This window comes from Protopterus annectens, chromosome 1.part0 (genome assembly GCF_019279795.1).
Source record: "Protopterus annectens isolate FY-2018-M chromosome 1.part0, PAN1.0, whole genome shotgun sequence".
Lineage (NCBI taxonomy): Eukaryota > Metazoa > Chordata > Ceratodontiformes > Protopteridae > Protopterus > Protopterus annectens.
In genome coordinates this window covers 1,528,876,346-1,528,899,898 of record NC_056725.1, presented here as the reverse complement: position 1 = coordinate 1,528,899,898, position 23,553 = coordinate 1,528,876,346, and the positions used below count along the sequence as shown (strand labels likewise).

The 23,553-nt window shown below is 38.2% G+C and overlaps 1 protein-coding gene across 1 annotated transcript in view; it reads right to left on the bottom strand.

Annotated features, from left to right (window-relative positions):
• Nucleotides 1–23,553, bottom strand: part of LOC122798772 (solute carrier family 22 member 2-like) — a 667,833-nt gene that overhangs the window by 173,247 nt on the left and 471,033 nt on the right. Inside the window, exon 10 of the mRNA XM_044067886.1 lies at nt 1,650–1,762. Within this exon, the coding sequence (XP_043923821.1) occupies nt 1,650–1,762 (113 nt within the window). The remainder of the gene's footprint in view (nt 1–1,649; nt 1,763–23,553) is intronic.

Genomic DNA, 23,553 nt, shown 5'->3' with positions numbered 1-23,553 from the left:
TTATCTGGCTGCTCTGCTGATGTTTTGTACAAGAATATGTGCTGTTGCCATGTGCAATACATCAAAACTCAGAAGACGAGGCAGAGGATGACTAAAGTGCCATCATATGACATCATTTAAAAGAGACAAGCAATTTCTTTCTTAAATAAAGGTATTGTATAATAGCAATTGTCCATTCATGTTTGAGTATTGCAGCATTTACCCACAGTTGACTTTGTTTTATCACATGGGCTTCGCCCTTGTGATCAAACCATACCAACCATGGATAAATCCTGTGCTACCTATACCCAATCATGGATTATTTTTAAATAATACAATGACATTTAAAACAGAAGTGCCTTACCAATTTCTTAAGTAATGTCATTGCATCATAGCATTTCATTTCTCTTCTTTCTCTTCCTACTTATGAGAATGTCCATGGATAGCTTGATGATATACTGTGCATGTTGATGTTGAAGTACATAACAACATTATTGCAATAAATTAAATGACAGCAGTTTTTTATATAATTTCATGTGATCACTGTTTGTTAGTAATCACTTTTTAACTCAGTGGGAAGGTTTTGATGAGATTAGACTCCATGTTTTACATTATAACAGTTTTTTATCTTTTTTTTCATTACAGCTGAATTGGAGAGTATCTACAATGTGAAGAGAAATGCATACCTCTCAACCTCCTAGCACAATAAATCTGGACAAAGCCTAAAATAATGGGTGGCCAAAGGTCCAAAAATAGGAATATATTTTAAATATTGCTCTTATAAACTTAGAAATTGATAGAATATCAGAATTTATGTTTGCATGCATTTTATGAAGGATATGAAGTCTGAAACTCAAAATGTATGCCATTATTTAGTGACTTCAGCCTTCAGTGATTTACAAGAAAACCACAAACTTTATGAGGAACAGATCAAAAATATGAGGCAAAAATCTGGACAGTTGAGAGGTCTGAGAAATGGACATAATGTTTGTTACTGCTTAAAAGTATAGCTCTCTATGGTTATTAAACATGAAGTTTGGAAATTAACATGGTCTCTTGAGTACTGCTCGATTTACATGCATATACAAGTGAACAATCAATTCTTGTTTTAGTTTTTTAAGTATAAGTTGCTTTATTGTATAATCTATGATAATGCACCTTGTGGAGGACTATGCCTTCCTCTCATCATTCCTTCCTGGCAGCTGTATCACATATACATGAAAATGTATCCATAAAATGGCGATTTGAATGTCACTTATACAGAGCGTTAGGTATTCCAAATGTTAAATAAATGCAGATCATTTTAACATTTTAACTTGTTTCTGGAAATACAGCAGCACTTCTTCCAATACAAAGTGGTGCGACACCTCATCTTTTTATAAAATTAAGTGGATTAACTGGTTGACTTCTCTATATTGCAAATTTAATTGACATAGATAATTAAAATGCACAAAAGTAATGCATTTCAGTTTCAAAATGTTTTATCATTAAACAAAACCTTCAGTTATATGAAATATTCTCATTAGTGTATATTTCCATAAAAAAAATTATTACATTTCCTGAAGCTTTAGAATTTTATAAAACTTTTACAGTGACTGCAGGATTTGCAGCCATTACAGGAAGCTAACAAATTTGGTAACAAATAAAAAGGAGCATAAGTAAATTCTTACCAAAAAATGCGGCAGGCAGTGGAGACCAAATTGCTGCTAATCTGTAAAGGATAAAGGGAGCAATGATTCCGCCCACGTCACATAAAGACGAACAAACTGCAAGACCAAGATTCCTATGGAGAACAAGAATGTTTACAATAACCAACGTAATTCTGTGTCTCATCTACTCAGATCCTCATTTTGGCTTTATTTACTTTACTTTGCTTCAGAACACATTGTGAATCTGGAACAATTCTTGCCAGTAACAGTGTACAGCAGTACTATATTAATAGTTTAAGCATTTAAATGAAAATGCGTAGAGCTACAAAGGGGATATAAGGCTTCAGAGTTAGAAAAATCTTTTCATGAAATTAGTTTATTTATTTATTTATTTATTTTATTTTATTTTATTTTATTTTACTTTACATTTGTTGACCGGGATAGTCCGACTGGATACATGTCCATTTTCAGCGGAGGCCCGGGGAGAAAAGCTCCACATTAACAGTAAGTAATTACATGTTCATAGAATACAAATTAGTCTCAGGCACAGACTACAACATACATTTTCTCTTACTAGTCTGACCAAGAAGGATTACTTATAGCCAGTGTTATCGGGCACAGACTACAACATACATTTTCTCTTACTAGTCTGACCAAGAAGGATTGCTTATAGCCAGTGTTAAAAAGGGGGGGGGGGAGAAGGAGGGGTATAAAGAGAGAGAGGAAATTTAGGTTTAAAAGGTTAGACCTAAAAAAAAGAAGATGTTTACTAGCTAAGGGAGAGTTAATCCGGGCTAGCACACTGGCAGAGCCAATGAGATTTGAGATGGTGATTTAATCTTTTTTTGAATAGGTTTAGTGAGGAAATGTTGGTGAGACTGGAGGGGAGGGAGTTCCATTTTTTTCCAATGGCATTGGCAAAGAGTGCGTCACCCCCTCCATTATTGGATTTGACTGTTTGAGCTAGGAGCTTGTTTGAGGAGCGTAAACTATTGAGATTGTTGTAAGGTGTAATCAACTTTGTCAGTGCAGGAGTTTTGTCAGGTTGTTTCAGAATTTTAAAAGCCAGGATTAGTTGGCTCTGCTGGAGAAGGTTTGGGAATTCAATCCAACCCAGGTTTTGAAGGTTCGTACAGTGATGGGTTCTATAAGGCATCCCTGTTGCAAATCTGGCTATATGATTATATATATATAATATGATTATATAGAAATTAGTTCTACGTTAAGTCTAAACATTTTAGATGAGGTTACATTTGTTCATAGGTAAATAGGTTCATATGTGTGTACTAAGCTAATGGCCCTGGAGCCTTTACAAGCCTACCCCATAGAAGTGCCCTGGCATTGTGCCACCTGACGTCAGTTCCCAGTGCCTCTATCAAGTACAGCCACTGGAATGATGTCCGGGGTGAACTTTATATTTCCCATCCACTCATCAAGATTTCGCCTGAAGAGGGCCAGTGAGGTGCTCTGCTTGACATGTATGGGAAGTCTATTCCAGAGCACGGGCAGTTTTTGGGTTATGAACCTGTCCCAAACAGCCTGTTCTGTTGATTGTGGTAATGAGTAAAAAGATAAATATCAATATGGAAAATGCTAAGCACAGGATTCCCAGGCACTCCAAAAAGCCTTCTGATGAAGTCTATAGTGCAATAGAAGAAAGCGCAATATCTTTTGGAGTTCTTGATGTGAATAAAATAATTGTTCATTTTTATACACTGAGTGAACTGCTGTGGCTTTTTGGAGTCCCTCGGAATCCTGTGCTTAGCGTTTTCCCTATTGCTATTTATCTTTTTACTGGTTGTGAGGGACAACGTTGACTGTTTTGATTGTGGTAATGAGGTTGAGGTCTCTGGAGCTTGTGCTGCGGAGGGATTAGGATTTGTTTAGATGTAGCATTTCTAACAGAGCTGGATCAGACATGGCTTTGTAAGTCAAGGAGAGATCGCCTCATATTAGATTATATGAGACAGAGAATACCTGGAATTTTTTGAGTCTGTCCACATGTTTCAAATACTTACTACATCCGCTATTCTACTGGGGAGGTTCATCTTGCTTTATATTCTGAATGTAGTTGTTTTTATGTAGAAAATGGCAATCCACAAATTATCTCTTAAAAATTAAAAAGCATTCATATGCAATTGAAAATAAAGATTCTCCCCGGGATTCATGAAGCTTGCGCCAGGTGCAGGCATAGCGTCGGCGTTCTAACACCAAATATGGCCGCCAAGCGATTCAGGTATGGGCTGTTTCCACATGCACTACCTGCATACGCTACGTCCACACAACTCCCGAGCCTTATATGCTAATTACCCCATGTGCAGCAGTGTAGCATGCAAATGAAGGTATGTAGTGATTCAGGAAGTGGTGCAGACATAGTGTAAGCATGCAGAAATGTAAACCGTAGAAAACGGTTTACATTTTTGCAAACATAAAATCGGAGCTATGACAGCCAACCAAACACATGTATTATATTGTTAATATATGTCAATGGCTAAATATATAGCCATTGGCATAAAAAAACATGTACAAAATATAAAATTAACATTTAATATATATAGTCACACCATCGCGACATGGAAGCGCAGGGCAGCGGTGCGCAAAGTGGATCGCAAGGAATATATAAAAATATAGAATAAAACTGTAGTGAAACACATATCACGATTTCCCCATAATAGTCAATGGCAGGCATACTACACTATACTTATGGCACAAGGGTTGCTAAGGGGCAGTGACAGTGTTATGCGCAGTAGCTAGGAATTAGTAGGCAATGCCATGCAAATGAGAGGAGTAATAGTAAATCGCAGAATCCCTGCTGGTGTAAGGAGGCACCTCACAGTGTAGCATTATAACACCGAGGTGTGCCCTTGAGATAAAGATGACATCAAGAGAGGGGTGTGTCACCATTGCTGTAAGCACATTGGAGCATTGCTAAACCGGTTTGCCTCTAGCTAGGCAAAGCTGCAGGATAGGGGTGTGTCGAATTGACCATAGCTATGCTTAGCTGAGAGTACACAAGGTAACCGAGTATGTATGTGAACAGAGATGAAAATGCGTGTAAACCCGGTAAACGAGTATGCACGGTGCGCACTGCAGCTGAAACAGGAAGGATATAGGAAAGAAATAAGGAAATGCTGCAGCAGTGAAATTGGAGTACAAATGACTAATTTACACCTAGAAGCCTACAGTGGGCCACTGACAACAGCTAACAAGGCTGCAAGCAGCTACCTGCTGAACAGGAAAGGGGACGGGCTGTACTGCAAAGAAAACAGTAAAGTGTCAAAGCAGAACAAGGCCGATTTGTAGTATATCAGCTACAAGGCACATTTTGCCATGACTGGGTATTGAAAGTACAAAACAAGAAAGACGACAGGTGGATGCATGCCTGATAATGGGAGGGGATCCAGGTCTAAAAGTGAATTAAAGGGCAACAGATTAATCAAGTCAGGCAAGTAGACCTCCACAGTAAAGGCCCCACACTTGCAGTACTATTTGCAAAACCCATAATTAAGACACACTGCAGGTGGAATAGCTCATACACACCCACTGACATCAGCAGCATCCATAGCACAATACTATAAAGTGTGAAAGCACCTCACACACATTTGTGTATTCCCATACACTCTGCACCAGTGGTGTATACAGACGTGGAACTTTTACTATGTACATGTTAGGGGCCACCATAGCTTTGATCCACCAGCATGTGTTGGAGACTAACAGTGGTGTGGAGGATGATGCATACAACCACCTCAGGCACCAGAGGAGGAGGAGAGTGTTCAGACCCAGGGTAACCTACCAGGGGCTACATGATCTGGAGATGGTAGAGCATTACAGGGTGGACAGGGACATCCTACAGCAACTTGTGGAGCTGTGCTGGCCACGCCTCAGAGCCAGAACAAACAGAGTGGAACCCATCCCATTGGATACCAATGTATGTGTAAGCCTGAGAATACTAGCTATAGGTATCTTTCAAAGACCAACTGGGGATATCATGGAGATCTCACAGGCACCAGCATCCAGGGTACTAGATCAGTTCCTGGATGCCATGTTACCACATGCCAATGAGCACATATACTTCCCCCGAATGCAGGAGGAGTTGGCCAGCAATATGCGTCTCTTCCACCGTGTGGCAGAATATCCAGAGGTACTGGGTGCAATAGACTGCACGCACATACACATCAAGTCACAATCCAATGAGCAGGGTAGGCGCTACATAAACCGCAAGGGATACCCCTCCATCAACTGCCAGGTAGTGTGCAATGCCCAAGGCATTATTATAGATGTGTGTGCTGGCATCCCTGGAAGCTATCATGACTCCCACATCTGGCATGCCTCACAGCTGTATCGGTTATTTGCCAGGGGGGACATCCCAAATGGCCACCTGGCGAGGGATGATGGCTATGCACTGGAACCGTGGATGATGACTCCCATCAGAAATGCACACACACTCATGCAGGAACACCATAATGAGGCACATGCACAAACCAGAATCATCATAGAGTGTGTGTTTGGGATGCTGCAATCACAGTTCCATTGCTTGGACATATCTGGGGGAGCCTTGCAGAACTCTCCAGGCACATGTGCCCAAATCTTCATAGTGTGTGCCATGCTACACAATATGGTCCTGCGGAAACAGCTGCAGCAGGGACAGAATGGTGAAGGCCCTCACAGCCCACCACCATTGCCAAGGGCCCCATGGGCACAGAGGTACTCAGACCACGAACACCCTGAGTCAGCCCCAGTAGGCAGATGGAGGCATGCCCAGTATGCCCATGCCTTGGCAAGGAGGGAACATATAGCACACACACTGTCAGTGTAAGCACCTAAGGAGTGACACCTTTCTCCACCTGCACACACAGTAATAATGGATGGCACACACACACAAGACTACCTGTAAATTGTCATTTATAGGCAGTCTACTGTGTGCATCCAACATACGCAGCCCTCAACTATTGCACACACAACAGCCATTGGCACAAGGTAAGTCAACACCTGAACAGTAAATTAAGCTATCAGCATATGCAGATACTGTATGTATAGATTCATAGGTAGGCACTTGGCCAACTGCCAGAGGCCATTCATAAGCCCAGCCAAAATGTGTCAGCTTTTTCCACCCCATTGATTCATTAACTGTTCCTCTGTGGAGCAGAGCCAATGGCGGGATCCATGGGGTGCATCTACTGTTCCCCATCCACTCTTCAAGGTTTTTCTTGCAGAGTGTTAGTGAGGGGCTCTGTATAATGTAGTTAGGGATGTTGTTCCAAGGTATGAGGAGTGTCTGTGACAGGAAGCTGTCCCTCCAGCATCTTCCAGTTATTGTTGTGGCAAGGTTCAGCTCACTACAGTGTGTGGCTCACTGTGACATGGATTCCCATAGGTGGAGCATATCCATCAAACCTGAGTTTGACATGGCTGCATTCGCCAGCAGAGATCATCTCTGGGTAAACGAGATGCACTGAGTAAAGCAGGAGTTTATTCAGTCTGGCTGCATAGGCCATATGTTGAAGGCCAGTATTCCCCTTGGCGAGGTACATTTGTGGACCTCCCAGCTGTTGGAAGTGTCTTCTGAGGTACATCCCACATGGGTTATTATACACTATGATGGGACTGATGAGTGATGAGTAAAGGGGCACTATAACCCCAGTATGTCTAGATGGGAATTCTTTAGTAATCAGATGGCCTACATAGAAGGATGTCCTAACTACTGTGGAGATATGATTGTCAAAGGGGAGATCACTATCTACCTTAGTCCCCAGAAACCCCATTACCTCGTCTGTATTAAAATGGCTGCCACTTATGGGTTAATATGTGGGTGACAGTTCCACACTGGAATGACCATGCAGTTAGTGGCACTTGGCTGGAGGCCATGATGTTGACACCATGTGACGTTCTCTGTGAGGCCCCTTGAGGGATGTCTGTGTCAGCTGGACTATCAATCATGGCTCCCAGTTTGCAGTCATTGCCAAACATGGTCTGCCGTAGTCCAGCTGTGTTTGCCTGTACCTCTGAGATGTATATGCCAAACAGTAGGGCTCCCAGGACTGAGTCCTGTGGGACACCAGTCGTGACTGGTCAAGAGCTGGACCTGGAGTCCGCTAGTCGTACCATGTGGGTTCTGTGTGTAAGCATGTTGGCAACCCAACCTGTGATGTATGGGTGTATGTACAGGCTGGTGTGTTTATCAATAATACCTGAGTGGGGCATGGTGTCAAAAGCCTTGGTGAGGTCCAGGTAGTATGTGTGAACTACCTCCCCTGTCATCTAACGTCTAGGTGACTGTATGTAAGACATCAAACAGGTTCAGTAGGCATGAACTGCACTCAACCAAGCTGACCTGGGTTGGGTCACGTGTTCGGAGGTTACCAATGTGTTTGTTAATGTGTGCCATGAGGATGTGAACCATACCATTGCAGACCAGGCTAGTCAGGCTTATAGGGTGGTAGTTACCATGGTCAGTTGTGATTCTACCTTGATGGAGTGGAATAACCATTGCCATGTGCCATTGGATGGGCATGTAGCCTGTGGAGAGGCTGAGGTAGGAAAGCTTAATTAGGTGGGGGGCAGGTTGTCTTGTACAGTTTGCAAAATGCAGTCTGGGACAACATCTGCCTTCATTGACATTGTGTTCTGCTGTTAGAGAGGGCCATTTCCACCTGTGTGTCTCTAATGTGTGGGATACTGTACCTTTCAGGTAGTGTTGTGGGCTCTTTAAGGGGTGAAGTATGCACTGAATGTATCTGCAGGGATGTTGGCGATATCAGTGGGTCAGCATATTTTGTGCTATATTTCACCAGCACAGTGTAAATCAGTGTGTCACCATGTAGATCCTTGACATAGCCAAAGACGGCTTTGTGGTTATCTTTTGAATCCTTGCATATTCTCCTGCTGATGTTAGCCTTGGATGATGTCATGAGGGACCTACATATTATACTAATAGTGGTCTCAGATGTCTGCCCTTCGTGGGATTTGCTGTTTGTCTGGAACACTGTCCTACTTCTGTAGTATAGCCTGTTTATTGCAGAGGTCCACCAGACTGGTGTTCTTGTCTAGGAGGAGTGAGTCTTGGTTTACCAGTGATGGCATGATCTACACATCCATGTAGGTGCTTATAGACTGCATTTGTAAATCTGTCTGTATCTTGAGCAGTGTTTCTCCTTAGCATGGGGGCTGTGAAACCTCCCACCCCTGTTACTAGTAGTGTAAATTTAGCTGTAGGAAAGGTATACACTGTGGTATCTGTGGGTGGGGAAGATGCTTGGGTGTGGAAACAGTGAATAGTTCATGGTCAGATCTAACCATTGACTGGTTAACCTTCGCTGTGGTGCACCTGTTGCCCATGTTGGTGATGACCACTTCCAGTAGTTTCCACCCCACGTTAGGGAGATTACCACCTGATACAGGGCATATGAGGTGATAGATTCCAGGAAGTGCTGGGCCTAGTACCAGAGTAAGTTTCCCAGTTAATGGTATGGTAGTTGATATCAACCAATGCCAGGGTGTGCGTTAGGACTGTCATATTCTCCACTGTCTCCAGGTAGGTGGATTGGTGGTCCTTGGTCATGAAGGGTGATCCGTAGCAGGCCACAGTTTACATTGCAGTTGTGCCTGATGTTAGCTGCACATGGATGATCTCAGAGGTATCATGCTGCCCCACTAACCTGGAGGTGTAGGTATCCCTGTTGAATATGGATACAGCCCCTCCATGTCTGTCAGTCCATGTTCTCTGGCTGAAATGTGTGGTATGGGTTGTAGTCTGGTAGTGCTGGTGTGCTCTCAGGAGCCATAAGACAGATCTCAGTTACTGCACCGATGTTGATGTTGTCCATCCTGAGGAGTTCTGTGAGTGCAAGCATGTTGTGATCACACCCCCTGGTGCTGAGTAGCATAACCCTCATTGAATCTGCTATTGTGCTGCTTACAGAGCTGGTATTCACCTTTGAGACTCTCCTAAATAAGGCACCATGGGGACTCCAATAGCCTTGGCCAGTATTCCAAAGCCTAAGGCTGACACATAGGCCGGTATGGTATTGTTGCATGCATGTTCCCCATCTGTGCTTGTTTTTCATCTCTCCTGTAGGTAACCTACTGGTAAGCAATAGAAAGCCTTAAACTTATACAAGTCTTCTAGCTTCCAAGATAGGCTTTTGGAGTGACTAAGTATCAGTGTTCTGTATGTTCTTGCTGTACTTAACTGTTTCCTGACTACATGGTGATTTCTCACTGTATATTGTGTTCTGAAGGTCTGTTTATTCACATATTATGGCTGTGATGGCCTGCACTTTAGAGGTTCACAGATAGCCTACTACCTATCTGCCCAAGGTCAATTAGAAGCATAGCATCAATGGTGTTGGCTTTCCCCACACCATTGATGATGTAACTGAGCCTCTGTCAAGCATAGCCAATGAAGCAATTCCAGGCAGAGTTGCTGGAAGCTGTTGAAGACTGGGGTTGTGAAGGGTGATAGGGGCACTTTGTGATCTAAAGAGGGCATGTTAATGTGACAATTCAACACCATTCAATTCCCCCAACAGGTCTCGCAGCTATCAAACTGGACAGGCTCCCCCACCCCCTGGCTGTATGGTTCTGAGACACATGATCCCAGGGGTGTATATTCTGTTACCCATTCACACAACAAGGTTTCCCTTGAAGTGTGTCAGTGAGGGGCTATGCCTAATGTAGTTAGGAATGTAATGTATTGTCTCACAGTACATTTGTTATATGTTGTTATTTCAAGAGTACGTGAAGCTCGGGGTGTTTGGGGGCCTCTGCACTTTGCTTAGCCTAGCTTACACATAGAAATAATCTAAATAGGAAATACGGGGAAGCAACGTTAATGTCAATAGTGTAATGGTTACAGCATCTACATAGTATCTGTGCATTTGAGGTTCCAATCCCGATAAAGGCAGGGATGTTTATCATGTTCAAAAATATACCTTAACCACAACTTGCATATATAGGTAGTAATCGTCTGTATAATAAACATTCGAAACATCCATACAAACCCATGTGTGCTGGAGAGTACAGTCAACAGAGAATGTAATGTTATGTCAGCACATAGTGAGATGTTACTTCACTGACATGTATATATCCTGAGTAGTTAGCGGATGTGGCCGTATTTGTGCGCACAGGTTATACATTACAAAGTTTGTTTAACTGTGTTTAACCGCTGCTATAATGTCACACAAACACTTTTAAACATGCTTACAACTGCTTAAATGAGCCTTATTCTGGAGTAAAAAAACATTTGTAAAGCATCACAGGTTTTGAACCCTGGACCATGCACACTATAGTCATGGGACCTACCACTTAGCCATCCGAGGTGTATACATGTTTCATGGTCTTGAGACTACACCTTATACCATATGCATTTCAATGTAATGATCACAAATGGGACAGTCACTTTGTGTACATATGTACAGTACATTGTAATGTACTGTAGTTTGTGAACCAACACATTCCAGTCTACATATGTATTACTGTTACAAATTAATATGAAATATATATATATATATATATATATATATATATATATATATATATATATATACGTCAGTGATGTCTGCACATATATATATATATATATATATATATATATATATATATATATATATATATATATATATTATACAGTTACATCAATAGCCATGTATATAAACATCTATGAACACACTTTGTGACACAGAAGCACTCCAAAGGAATTGGAGTATACACAAAACACATGCAGCTCTGGTAGTATAACAATTAATATTAACCTAATTCACCATAGAAGAGGTGGTTGTTGTGTATGTGAAGATTGGGGTGGGGAAGTAATGATGGGTAATGCAATCATGCATGAAGGAGGGCCTGGGTCGGATGTCCAATAAATGAACTGGAGGGGTATACATGGAGTATGGGGACAATATAAAAAGGACACAAAGTAAGAATCTTTCTCATTCATAATACACCCTGTCATGTCACATTGCAACACCTAATTTCACAAACATATTAACATTAACATGTATCAGACATATGTACACCAACTGACTGACATTTGTTTTCAGTAGTGAGGAATGTCTGTAGTACAATGTATATTCTAAACACCATAACATTTGTACATATCTCAGATGCCTTAGTGGTAAAGTCAGTGACTGTGTTGTTCATGGTCACGGGTTCAAGACCTGCAAGGGCTGTTAGGTTGTTTTGAGGCCCAGAATAATGGCGGTTGGATGCAGGTGGATTAAAGCAGTTATAAGTGGGTTTGCGTGCCGGTAAGTGGCACTGAAACACAGTAAACAGAGAAGTGCTTCACAGGTTTTACCTTTGCTTAATGTTGCACAGACAATGAGCAAACCTGCTTACAACCACGTAAATGTGCGTTATTCACACTTTCCCTACCAGTGCCTATTCTGAGAGGTAAAATAATAACACCTTCCAGGAGTAGAATCCGCAACCATATACTTAATCCTCAGAGTAACCTAACACTAAGCTACCTAGGATGTACCTATCCCACAGTTGTCAATTGCTGAGAGTAGGGTAAAACACTTTAAATTCTTTAATAGTCCACAAACAAACAGTATAGGTAAGCACTTTCGCAGTTGCCTGCTTCCACAGACCTTAATAGAAAAACAATTAATCAAGATGCATTTATACATTACTATAGCCAATGATACCAATTTAATGAGGCAAATTCCTTTTCCTAAGAACAGGTTTTAAAGAGATGGCACTGTTCAGACCTTGAGGGGCATATGCTTTAAAATCAAGTATCCACCTGAATTCCACACATTCTGTTTCATTACTCACATCACCTTCTCTTAAATTTTCTAAGATTTTTTGTAGTACTAAGAATTTAAAACTACAGTTGTCTCCTGCTTCTAAGACATGCTTTGCCAGTGCATTAGTCAGTTTCTTATTACGTATATCATTAAGATGTTCCAGTACCCTCTCCTTCAACGTATGATTAGTTTTTCCAACATAGAAACATTCACATAGTTTACATTTAGCCATATATACTATGTTTCTAGTGGAACAATCTGCATAGAATGAGAGTTCTATAGGCTCCTTAGAAATGGGATGCATCACCATACAAACTGGCAAAATACTAGGGCAGGCTTTGCAAGCTCTACATGCATGAGCTCCCCTGTGTTGTGATAGAAGATGTTCCTTGCATCTGTTCTGCTTGTAACAAAGTCACTGCTTCAGGTGTTTACAGTTTTTAAAACTAAACTTAGGGGTAGAGTCTATTACCATGCTTATTTTAGGATCTACTAACAAGATGGGCCGGTTTATTTTCACTACCTCACAAACTCTACTAACCCCTGCTGAATAAGTCAGACACATCCTATTCTTCACCTTCATACTAGATGTTGTCCCTCTCCCTTCTTCAATGGAAGTTTGTTCTGAATAATATGGTCTAGTTTTTGTTCTATCCAGTTTATCAACCTCTTCCATACCCTTTTTTATTTCCTCAGCTTTATAACCCCTGTCCATAAGGTCAGATGTAAGTCCATTCAAAGCTTCCCTTAGGAGTTCTGCATCTGTATGCAGTCTCCTACACTTTAGTACCTGATTCTTAACTACATTCCTAGTAGTATGACTGGGATGCATACTAGTACGATGTAGTATACTATTTTTTCCTACATTCCTTCCTATACTGCTTGGTGGAGAGATTACCTAACATGTTTTTGGTAATCAACACATTTAGAAAACTAATTTTATCTTCAGAATAATGCAGGGTAAAGGACAAAAAAATGGTGCTACTTTCAATTCCAGTAATTCGCCATGCCAGATGAAAAAAATATCATCCACAAAGCATTTATAGAAGATGATTTTCTTCTTGAAACTATCATTGTTAAAAACTATTTCCTTTTCACATCTGCTGAAACCTTAACATACCTGGACACAGACACACTAACATGGCCCTATGTGAAATAGTTGCTGTTATACAATTGAACAGCTGCTTATGTAACAGGGTTTGTATGAACTAATCCCGTTTCAGAGGGTTGAAAGGTTCATGCACCAGGAAGTGTTACCGAGTACTGATTATCAGCACAGTATGATACACAGTAACACCAAACTAAATATGTCTGGTAAGCACACTGTAAACCCCCCTAACATTATATGCATAGCTATGCAGCCTTGAGCTGGTCAAACAACCTGGCCAGACTGAAACATATGCAGAAGTATTAGGTGCAGACAAACCCTGCACAAGTAGCAATGTTCAGAAATATAACAGCAGTACTCACATTTAAACCAAATCCTCTAGGCATTACACACAATATATTACTGTTTGTCTCCATACAGCTGTTGCAATAAATTCCAAACAACACTTCCACGCTGTCTTCCTCACAAGTAAGGCAAAGGGACAACGTCCAAGTGGAGTACTCATTTATACTCCACTGTAGCCACAGTACTGGCTAAGGCAGTAGCAGCGCAGCTAATGTGCTTGTAATTATCTACTTAGGAACACTAATTGGTTATCGGGATAGCACATGTTACTGATCTATAACTATAAAAGGTTGCCTTGTCACACATTCAAACCATCTGTATCTACCTGTAGGACAGTACAAAACACTGAAAGATAAACCGAAAACGAGTATTATACTAGTCAATAACACCTCTGATTACTAAGATGGTATGTATAACATGTAGTATGTCTGTGTATGTAGTACCTGTACTGTAAGAATTACAGTGTAGTCAATGCATGGAAATAGCTATCTTGTAGTGATGTATTGTTGAGCAGTAGTAATGCTTGTAGTATTCTATGTGTGTACTACTGTAGGTCACAAAGCAAACTCCACATACACCACAAGGGATGATATGGGCTTGGAACCCACCAATTCACTACCAACCACTGTCAGTGTCAGGATTGGTCCAACAAGTATGTGCTATAACAGGGGATAGTATATGTCAATATATTGTAACAGTCGACATATGTATGGGTGTATAAGTAAGATGAACATGTTAAAGGTGGGCTTACCATGAAAATATGGTGCGCATTGTGGGATATTGTGCCAATAACTGTGAAATGTACAGTATTTTAGGCAGATCTGTATTCTATTCTACATAGCAGTTCTGTTATGTTATGCAAAGAGTAATGTCTATTGGCAATTACAATACTCAATAACAGGATGCATATCATTTGTAGTCATCTGACAGTTTAGCAGCATGATAGCAAAGATAATTGGAAGAGCCAGGTAACTATCAATGCACATAACACATGTAATATCCACCTCTCTAGTATCGTTTGCAAGCAATAACAGCTGTGCATGCGTACATGTTATGCAAATGTGTAGTGACCCTTGTTATAGGGCTGGACCTCTCTAGTATCGTTTGCAAGCACAACAATTCTGTCCGCTGTCCTGGGTGTCTAGGATCCAAGAAACTCCAAATATATTTCCGAAATAAACACAACTTTATTTGTAGAACCTACTGTGTTAAGCACTTTGATCTAATATAATAGATTTCTTCAGAACACATTCATTAATTACATACTGGGTTATATACTAGTGTAAAACCAATCATTAATTAATACATCAGTTAAATATCAATTAAATATACCCGTTCCTTAAAGTGCACAGTGCATTAGTTTAAAACCCCTTCTTTGTTATATGCTCTGCATAACTACTCCTTATAAAATCACTTGATTAAAGCAATCCATGGAATATATAAAAATAAATAACAAAATAAAAAATATATATGTAATGAATATGTATAAAAAATATATATAAAAATGTGTAAATACACTTGAATAAAAATCTATCTATTACAAAATGCTTGTTGAAACATTAGTTCATACTCATTCCTAAAGTTTAACATCCTAAATATACATACATGTTATGCTTTACATTCTAATATTGGCTTTATAGATATACTATCGTTTATCCCTGGGTGTGCAGTAGCATTTAATAAAATTTGCCACCTAGTTTCTCTTTCACCTAATTTTTTGCTACTGTTACCACCCCTGGGACTGGCTATTATAACTTCCAGCATAGCGAACTTGAACATGTCACAACTAGGACTTTTGACAAGATGCCTATATAATGGATTAGTAATATCGTTTTTGTAATGCAATAATAATGGTCATATATTCTATTCCTTAAGCATGTCTGTTTTGCCAACATAGAAACATGGGCATTTTGTACATTTGGCTAAATAAATTACATGTTGTGTACGACAATTCCCTTTCTTAAATCTTATTATAGTTTGATTAATGTCCTCCAAAACTAAGGTGGTATCCTCCATTATAGCAAAACACTGGTTGCATTGTCCACATTTATGGGTACCCCCTTCCCTCTTTGTATTTTTACTAATGAAGACTTTCTTTTCAAATGTATTCTTTAAATTGTGTCCTGTTTTGTATACAAACACAGGATGCTCACCTAATGCCGTGTATATATTTTCATTGGTTCTCTTAATATTCCAGTTCCCTTCTACTATTTTTTGAATATCTTTAACATGTGTACTGTATTGAAGTATACATGCTCATTGAAACTTGTCATTTTGATTATTACTAACACTACTAATAGTATTCAAAGTTTCACCAGCCCCTGTACTTAAAAGTGGTTTATACTATCTACCCCACTCATCTTTAAGTTATTTAATGGTATTGTCAATAAGTTCAGAAGGATATCCCCACTTACTAAACATGCTACCTATATTATCTAACTCTTTAAGCATGTCATTGTATTCAGAAGTCATCCTAGCTGCTCTAATACATTGTCCCTTTATAATACTTCGCTTCTGACTGTATGGATGACAACTAGAATATTTTAAATATGAATTGCTGAATGTGGTTTTCCTATGTATTTTAGATTTGAAACAACAATTTTCTGTTGAGATATAGGTGTCTAGATATGCAATACTTTTATTCTCATAATTGTATGTGAATTTCAGATATTCTCAAGTTTGGATAAGGTAATTAAAAAACATTTCGAAATCATTCATAGACCCTTTCCACAGAATAAAAATGTCGTCCAAAACCTAACATAGCAGCTTATATGACTGTACCATCTACTCTTAAATACACATTCTTCCTCCCAATCAAGAAGGACTAAATTAACAAAAATGGGTGCGCATGCAGCCCCCATTGCTACGTTACTTTGCCTGTAATATTCTCCTTCATAAAAAATGCAATTATACTTTAATACTATTTCCATGAACTTCAATATCAGCAATACTCTATCCCATGATAATCCAGCAAATTTTTGAATACATTTACTGAACCGATTCATTCCATCGTCTTTAGGAATACAAGAAAAAAGGTCAACTACATCAATTGTTACAAATATTACCTCATCTTTACACAAGTCAGGGGTGTGTCGACTCAAAAAAATCCCATGAGTCTATAACTATGTGGGATATCTTTTTATATACAGGCTTCAACCATGTGTCAATAACTTTGCCAAAGGGAAACGCTTTGGATTTATTGCCAAATATTATAGGCCGTAAGGGAGGGTCTTCTATCTCTTTATGTACCTTCGGTATCCCCATAATAGTGGCTAATACTGGAAATTTTACACTTAAAAAGTTATATAAGTTGATGTCTATCCTATCATCCAATAGGAATTCTTCTAAATACAGGTCTATTTTGTGGCGTCCTATATTCACTTCATTCAGGGATGAAACTTCATAATTCCATGAATTGAGTAGAATGGTGTGTATTTTATTAATGTATTCAAAGTTGTCATATAACACCACACCACCCCCTTTGTCTGGTTTCATAACCCGTATTTAGTGATTTTCCTGTATTTCTTTCAGAACTTGAAATTCTTTTTTACTTATATCGTATCGCACCTTTTTATTCTTACATTTGTTTTGAAATACATATAGCTGATCTGTCACTACTTTCTCATATGTGGCTAAGGTGGTATTCATTGGTGGGGTGAAGGTGCTTACCTTTTTGAATGTTTTTTTAATAATTTCACCTGTATTCTCCTGAAAGTACAATGCCAAGTTAAGTTTTCGTATATATTGCTTAAATTCAACTATGCAATCAGTTATATCTAAATTAATATTGGGAGCATATTTCATACCCCTAGAAAACAAGGAGAAGTGTTCTTTCTCCAATTTAAAATGGGTATAATTAAATATACTAAAATCTCCTAAACTATAATATATGTCATTGTGTTTGACTATGTTTAACTCCTTATCCATTTTTTTCTGTTCGGATATTGCCAATTTCCCTGAAATGTGGTCTCCCTCCAATTCCTGTGTCCTGGAGCTCCTTTTTTTTTCTGTTCTTGCCATCCTTGTTTCTTTTTCCCTAAAAAAACCCTATTGTTGTTTTTCCGACCATAATTCCCCCTATAAGCATATGTATCATCATCATGAACATTGTTACCCTGTCCGCTAAGTGACTGGCCCTTACTTTCGTTGTGATTACCCCATCTATAGGCCTGTTGATTCTCATATTGATCCATATCTCTTTTTAACTTCTTACATTTCCTATCAAACTGTTTTTTGCAATATTTATCTACCCATTCATATTGTATATTGTAAAAATTTTCCCATTCAGTGAATAATAAGTCCTTCGTAATAATCCCATTCAAGTGCTCAATTTCCGTTATACATTCACATAATTTTTTGTCATTGCATCTTATAATAAATTCCATAAAGCTGTATCCATAATTATCAAAAAGCTTGTTACATTCTTGTATATTAGTTTCATCCATATCTACTCCCATTCGCAGCTTAAAAATCCTTAAGCCCATGGGTACAATTTTCAAATCTAAGCATCTTTTAAGGTACATATTGTCTATTTAAAGACTTTTCACTGTGACCAACTTTTTACCAAAGTCATAAATTAAATCATTTAAAGTCTTATTATTCCCTTGAACTGTCGCTCCATTATCATCAGTCCTTGTATTATAACTATTGTTGTCAAAATCAAAATTACATTTGAAAAAAGAGTCCAGTCTGTGTCGCATATCCTTATCTTTCATATTTTTAAGGGAATTAAAAATTTGTGGGTTAACAGTACCTGTAAGGGTTGGTAATCCTACAACTGAATAGGTCTTTTTGGGAACTGTCCGCTTCGGCTTGGCTCCTGAAATGTTAAAATCATCCTCCGATCCATTGTCCTCCACTCGAACTCCTTCAGGCATATAATGGAGACTGCCATTGACTGCTACAATGGATCCATGAGAGGGTCCGATGTCTTGCACGCCGCCATCGCCTTGGCCGTTAGGGATAGGATTCGAAACCTTGCTTCTGCTAAGTGTACACGATGACATCGTCCTTTCCATACCATCATTCCTTCCCTCTGGCTGGCTGATTAATTCAATGAACCGCATGAGCTCAACCTTGATGATTGCCATCTCCGACTGCATTTACTGAATCTCGTCTCTCCTCCCTGGAGAAAATATGGATGGTAGTTCATCTAATGAATCCATAACACCCACAAACATCAAATGAAATCAACATATACAGCGAAAGTCAACTAAATAAATATACACAGCAATTCTGTCCGCTGTCCTGGGTGTCTAGGATCCAAGAAACTCCAAATATATTTCCGAAATGAACACAACTTTATTTGTAGAACCTACTGTGTTAAGCGCTTTCATCTAATATAATAGACTTCATCAGAACACATTCACTAATTACATACTGGGTTATATACTAGTGTCAAACCAATCAAACTGATTAATTAATACATTAGTTAAATATCAATTAAATATACCCGTTCCTTAAAGTGCACAGTGCATTAGTTTAAAACCCACTCTTTGTTATATACACTGTATAACTACTCTATATAAAATCACTTGATTAAAGCAATCCATGGAATATATAAAATAAATAACAAAATAAAAATATATCTGTGTAAGGAATATGTATAAAATATATATATAAAAATGTGTAAATACACTTGAATAAAACTGTAACTATTATAAAATACTTGTTAAAGCATTAGTTCATACTCATTCCTATAGTTTAACATCCTAACTATACATACATGTTATGCTTTACATTCTAATATTGGCTTTATAGATATACTATCATTTATCCCTGGGTGTGCAGTAGCATTTAATAAAATTTGCCACCTAGTTTCTCTTTCACCTAATTTTTTGCTACTGTTACCACCCCTGGGACTGGCTATTATAACTTCCAGGATAGCGAACTTGAACATGTCACAACTAGGACTTTTGACAAGATGCCTATATAATGCATTAATAATATCGTTTTTGTAATGCAATAATAATGGTCATATATTCTATTCCTTAAGCATCTGTCTGTTTTGCCAACATAGAAACATGGGCATTTTGTACATTTGGCTAAATAACACTGGTTGAATTGTCCACATTTATGGGTACCCCCTTCCCTCTTTGTATTTTTACTAATGAAGACTTTCCTTTCAAATGTATTCTTTAAATTGTGTCCTGTTTTGTATACAAACACAGGATGCTCACCTAATGCCGTGTATATATTTTCATCGGTTCTCATAATATTCCAGTTCCCTTCTACTGTTTTTGTATATCTTTAACATGTGTACTGTATTGACGTATACATGCTCATTGAAACTTGTCATTTTGATTATTACTAACACTACTAATAGTATTCAAAGTTTCACCAGCCCCTGTACCTAAAAGTGGTTTATACTATCTACCCCACTCATCTTTAACGTATTTAATGGTATTGTCAATAAGTTCAGAAGGATATCCCTGCTTACTAAACATGCTACCTATATTATCTAATTCTTTAAGCATGTCATTGTATTCAGAAGTCATCCTAGCTGCTCTAATACATTGTCCCTTTATAATACTTTGCTTCTGACTGTATGGATGACAACTAGAATATTCTGAATATGAATCACTGAATATAGTTTTCCTATGTATTTTAGATTTGAAATGACCATTTTCTGTTGAGATATAGGTGTCTAGATATGCAATACCTTTTTTTATCATAATTGTATGTGAATTTCAAATATTCACAAGTTTGGTTAAGGTAATTAAAAAACATTTCCAAATCATTCATAGACCCTTTCCACAGAATAAAAATGTCATCCAAGAACCTAACATAGCACCTTATATGACTGTACCATCTACTCTTTTTTTTCCAAAATCTCTTTATTTCAATTTTCTTTTTTCAAATAATAACAACAATACAGTAACTCAAAAACACAAATAAACAATACAAATACCTATCTAAAGAAAACAGACAACAATCTCATTCCAAGAAAATGATATATATATATATATATATATATATATATATATATATATATATATATATATATATATATACAATATATACACAAGAAGTCACTACATCGTCATTCGGTTCATTTGGTCTCATAAGGGATAGTGAAAAAGGGGATAGTCTATATAGAAAGTAAAAAATAGAAATGTAACAATTTATTTGTATGTTTAGGGAAATATCTAGTTACACATATACTAAGAGAAGGGAGAAGATGCAAGAAAGACTGGTTATACTACATTCATTTCTTATTTAAAGGTTAGCTTTTCATGACAATTTGTAGGCGAATTTTATTTGTCAAGAATTATATCTAGTAAGTAACCCCAATATTTTTGGTAATAGCATTTGTTTTTTGTTTTTCTATAAATTAATTTGTGAGATGAGACATATTTAATAGCAAGATTGCTAAAATTTTCCCATGTAATTGGTGACATGACATTCCAATTATTTGTAATAAAGAATTTATAAAGACATGTTTTAATATTTTTGGGCGTTGATTGATATTAATGTGCAATATAGCTGTCTCCCATGTAAGGGTTGATTTTTCATATCCCACCTTCTCTAATCTTACTCTCAAGGAACACCATACGTTGTGTATCTTAGTACAGTTCCTGTACCATCTACTCTTAAATACACATTCTTCCAATCAAGAAGAACTAAATTAGCAAACATGGGTGTGCATGCAGCCCCCCATTGCTACACCGTTACTTTGCCTGTAATATTCTCCTTCATAAAAAATGTAATTATACTTTAATACTATTTCCATGAACTCCAATATCAACAATACTCTATCCCATGATAATCCAGCAAATTTTTGAATACTTTTACTGAACCGCTTCATTCTATCTTCTTTAGGAATACAAGAAAAAAGGTCGACTACATCAACTGTTACAAATATTACCTCATCTTTACACAAGTCAGGGGTGAGTCGACACAAAAAATCCCATAAGTCTATAACTATGTGGGATATCTTTTTATATATAGGCTTCAACCATGTGTCAATAACTTTGCCAAAGGGAAACGCTTTGGATTTATTGCCAGATATTATAGGCCAAAAGGGAGGGTCTTCTGTCTCTTTATGTACCTTCGGTATCCCCACAATAGTAACATAACATAACATAACATGTATAACATAACATAACATAACATAATATGTATGTATATTTAGGATGTTAAACTATAGGAATGAGTATGAACTAATGTTTCAACCAGCATTTTATAATTTTATGTGTATTTACACATTTTATATATATCTTTTATACATATTCATTACATATACATTTTTTTATTTTGTTATTTAATTTATATATTCCATGGATTGCTTTAATCAAGTGATTTTATATAGAGTAGTTATACAGCCCATATAACAAAGAAAGGGTTTTAAACTAATGCACTGTGCACTTTAAGGAACGGGTATATTTAATTGATATTCAACTAATGTATTAATTAATCAGTTTGATTGGTTTGACACTAGTATATAACCCAGTATGTAATTAACAAATGAGTTCTGATGGAGTCTATTGTATTAGATGAAAGCGCTTAACACAGTAGGTTCTACAAATAAAGTTGTGTTTATTTCGGAAACATATTTGGAGTTTCTTGGATCCTAGACACCCAGGACAGCAGACAGAATTGCTGTGTATATTTATTTAGTTGACTTTCGCTGTATACATTGATTTCAATCATTTGCAAGCAATAAGAGTTGTGCATGTGTACATGTTATGCAAATTTGTAGTGACCCTTGTTACAGGGCTGATCCTCTCTAGTATCATTTGCAATCAATAACAGCTGTGCATTGTACATGTTATGCAAATGTGTAGTGACCCTTGTTACAGGGCTGAGCCAAATGGCTATGTGCACACCTACATAGAGTAGATATTGAGAGTAGAGACACACTGGTTGAACTACCAGGTTTGTGTAGCCCAGCCTCTCATTGCCAACCTAACAGCTGCTTGCACATACTGTATGTAAGGTAGTGCACAGCACTGATAATGAAACAGGTTGCATATCATCTTTAACTCCAGTGTAAAACATCTGCAGTAGGAGTGTAAGATGTAGGAGACAGCTGCTCATGTGTACACTATCTGATTATATCCTGATCATGTTGATAGTTGCATCAGAGTCTAGTGATACATGACTCTGTTTGGAGAGTGGGTGCCTGTGCCCAACAGAGTTCATGGTCCTGGTGGATATGTGAGTATATACCCAGAGAAGGAAACAGACCTGTAAACACTTGCATCATCTGTAATCAACTAACAGGATGTGATGTGCTTCTCAGAGGAGGATTGCTGCTAAATGTAGCTACAATGTTTCTGTAATAGCCAGCGTTGTCACATCCATAACACAAATATTTACATGTGAGCATCACTGTCTAAAACATCTTCATAAGCAATACGTAAACTAAATACAGTACTTGGTACTTGTAGTACTGACTGCTCATACAGGCATGTCCACTAGTCAGCTACTGGTGTTTCCTAATGTCAGCTTTGTGTATGTGGCCATCCTAGGGGAATGTAATCTCTGTGCCATGTACACTGCCTAACACCATGCCCCACACATTGTTTGGGATGCAGCTACAGGGGTAAGCTGGAAGGCAGCCCAGTCTACAGCCATGACTGGACTAGACAGTCATGAGGTGTAGGTTAACACATGCAGCTCATCAAAACAACCAACACATACCCTTACCAGAACACAGTAAGGACACCCACACACACTGCCAGAAATCACACACATTCGCAGACGCTTCTAAGTGTCTGGT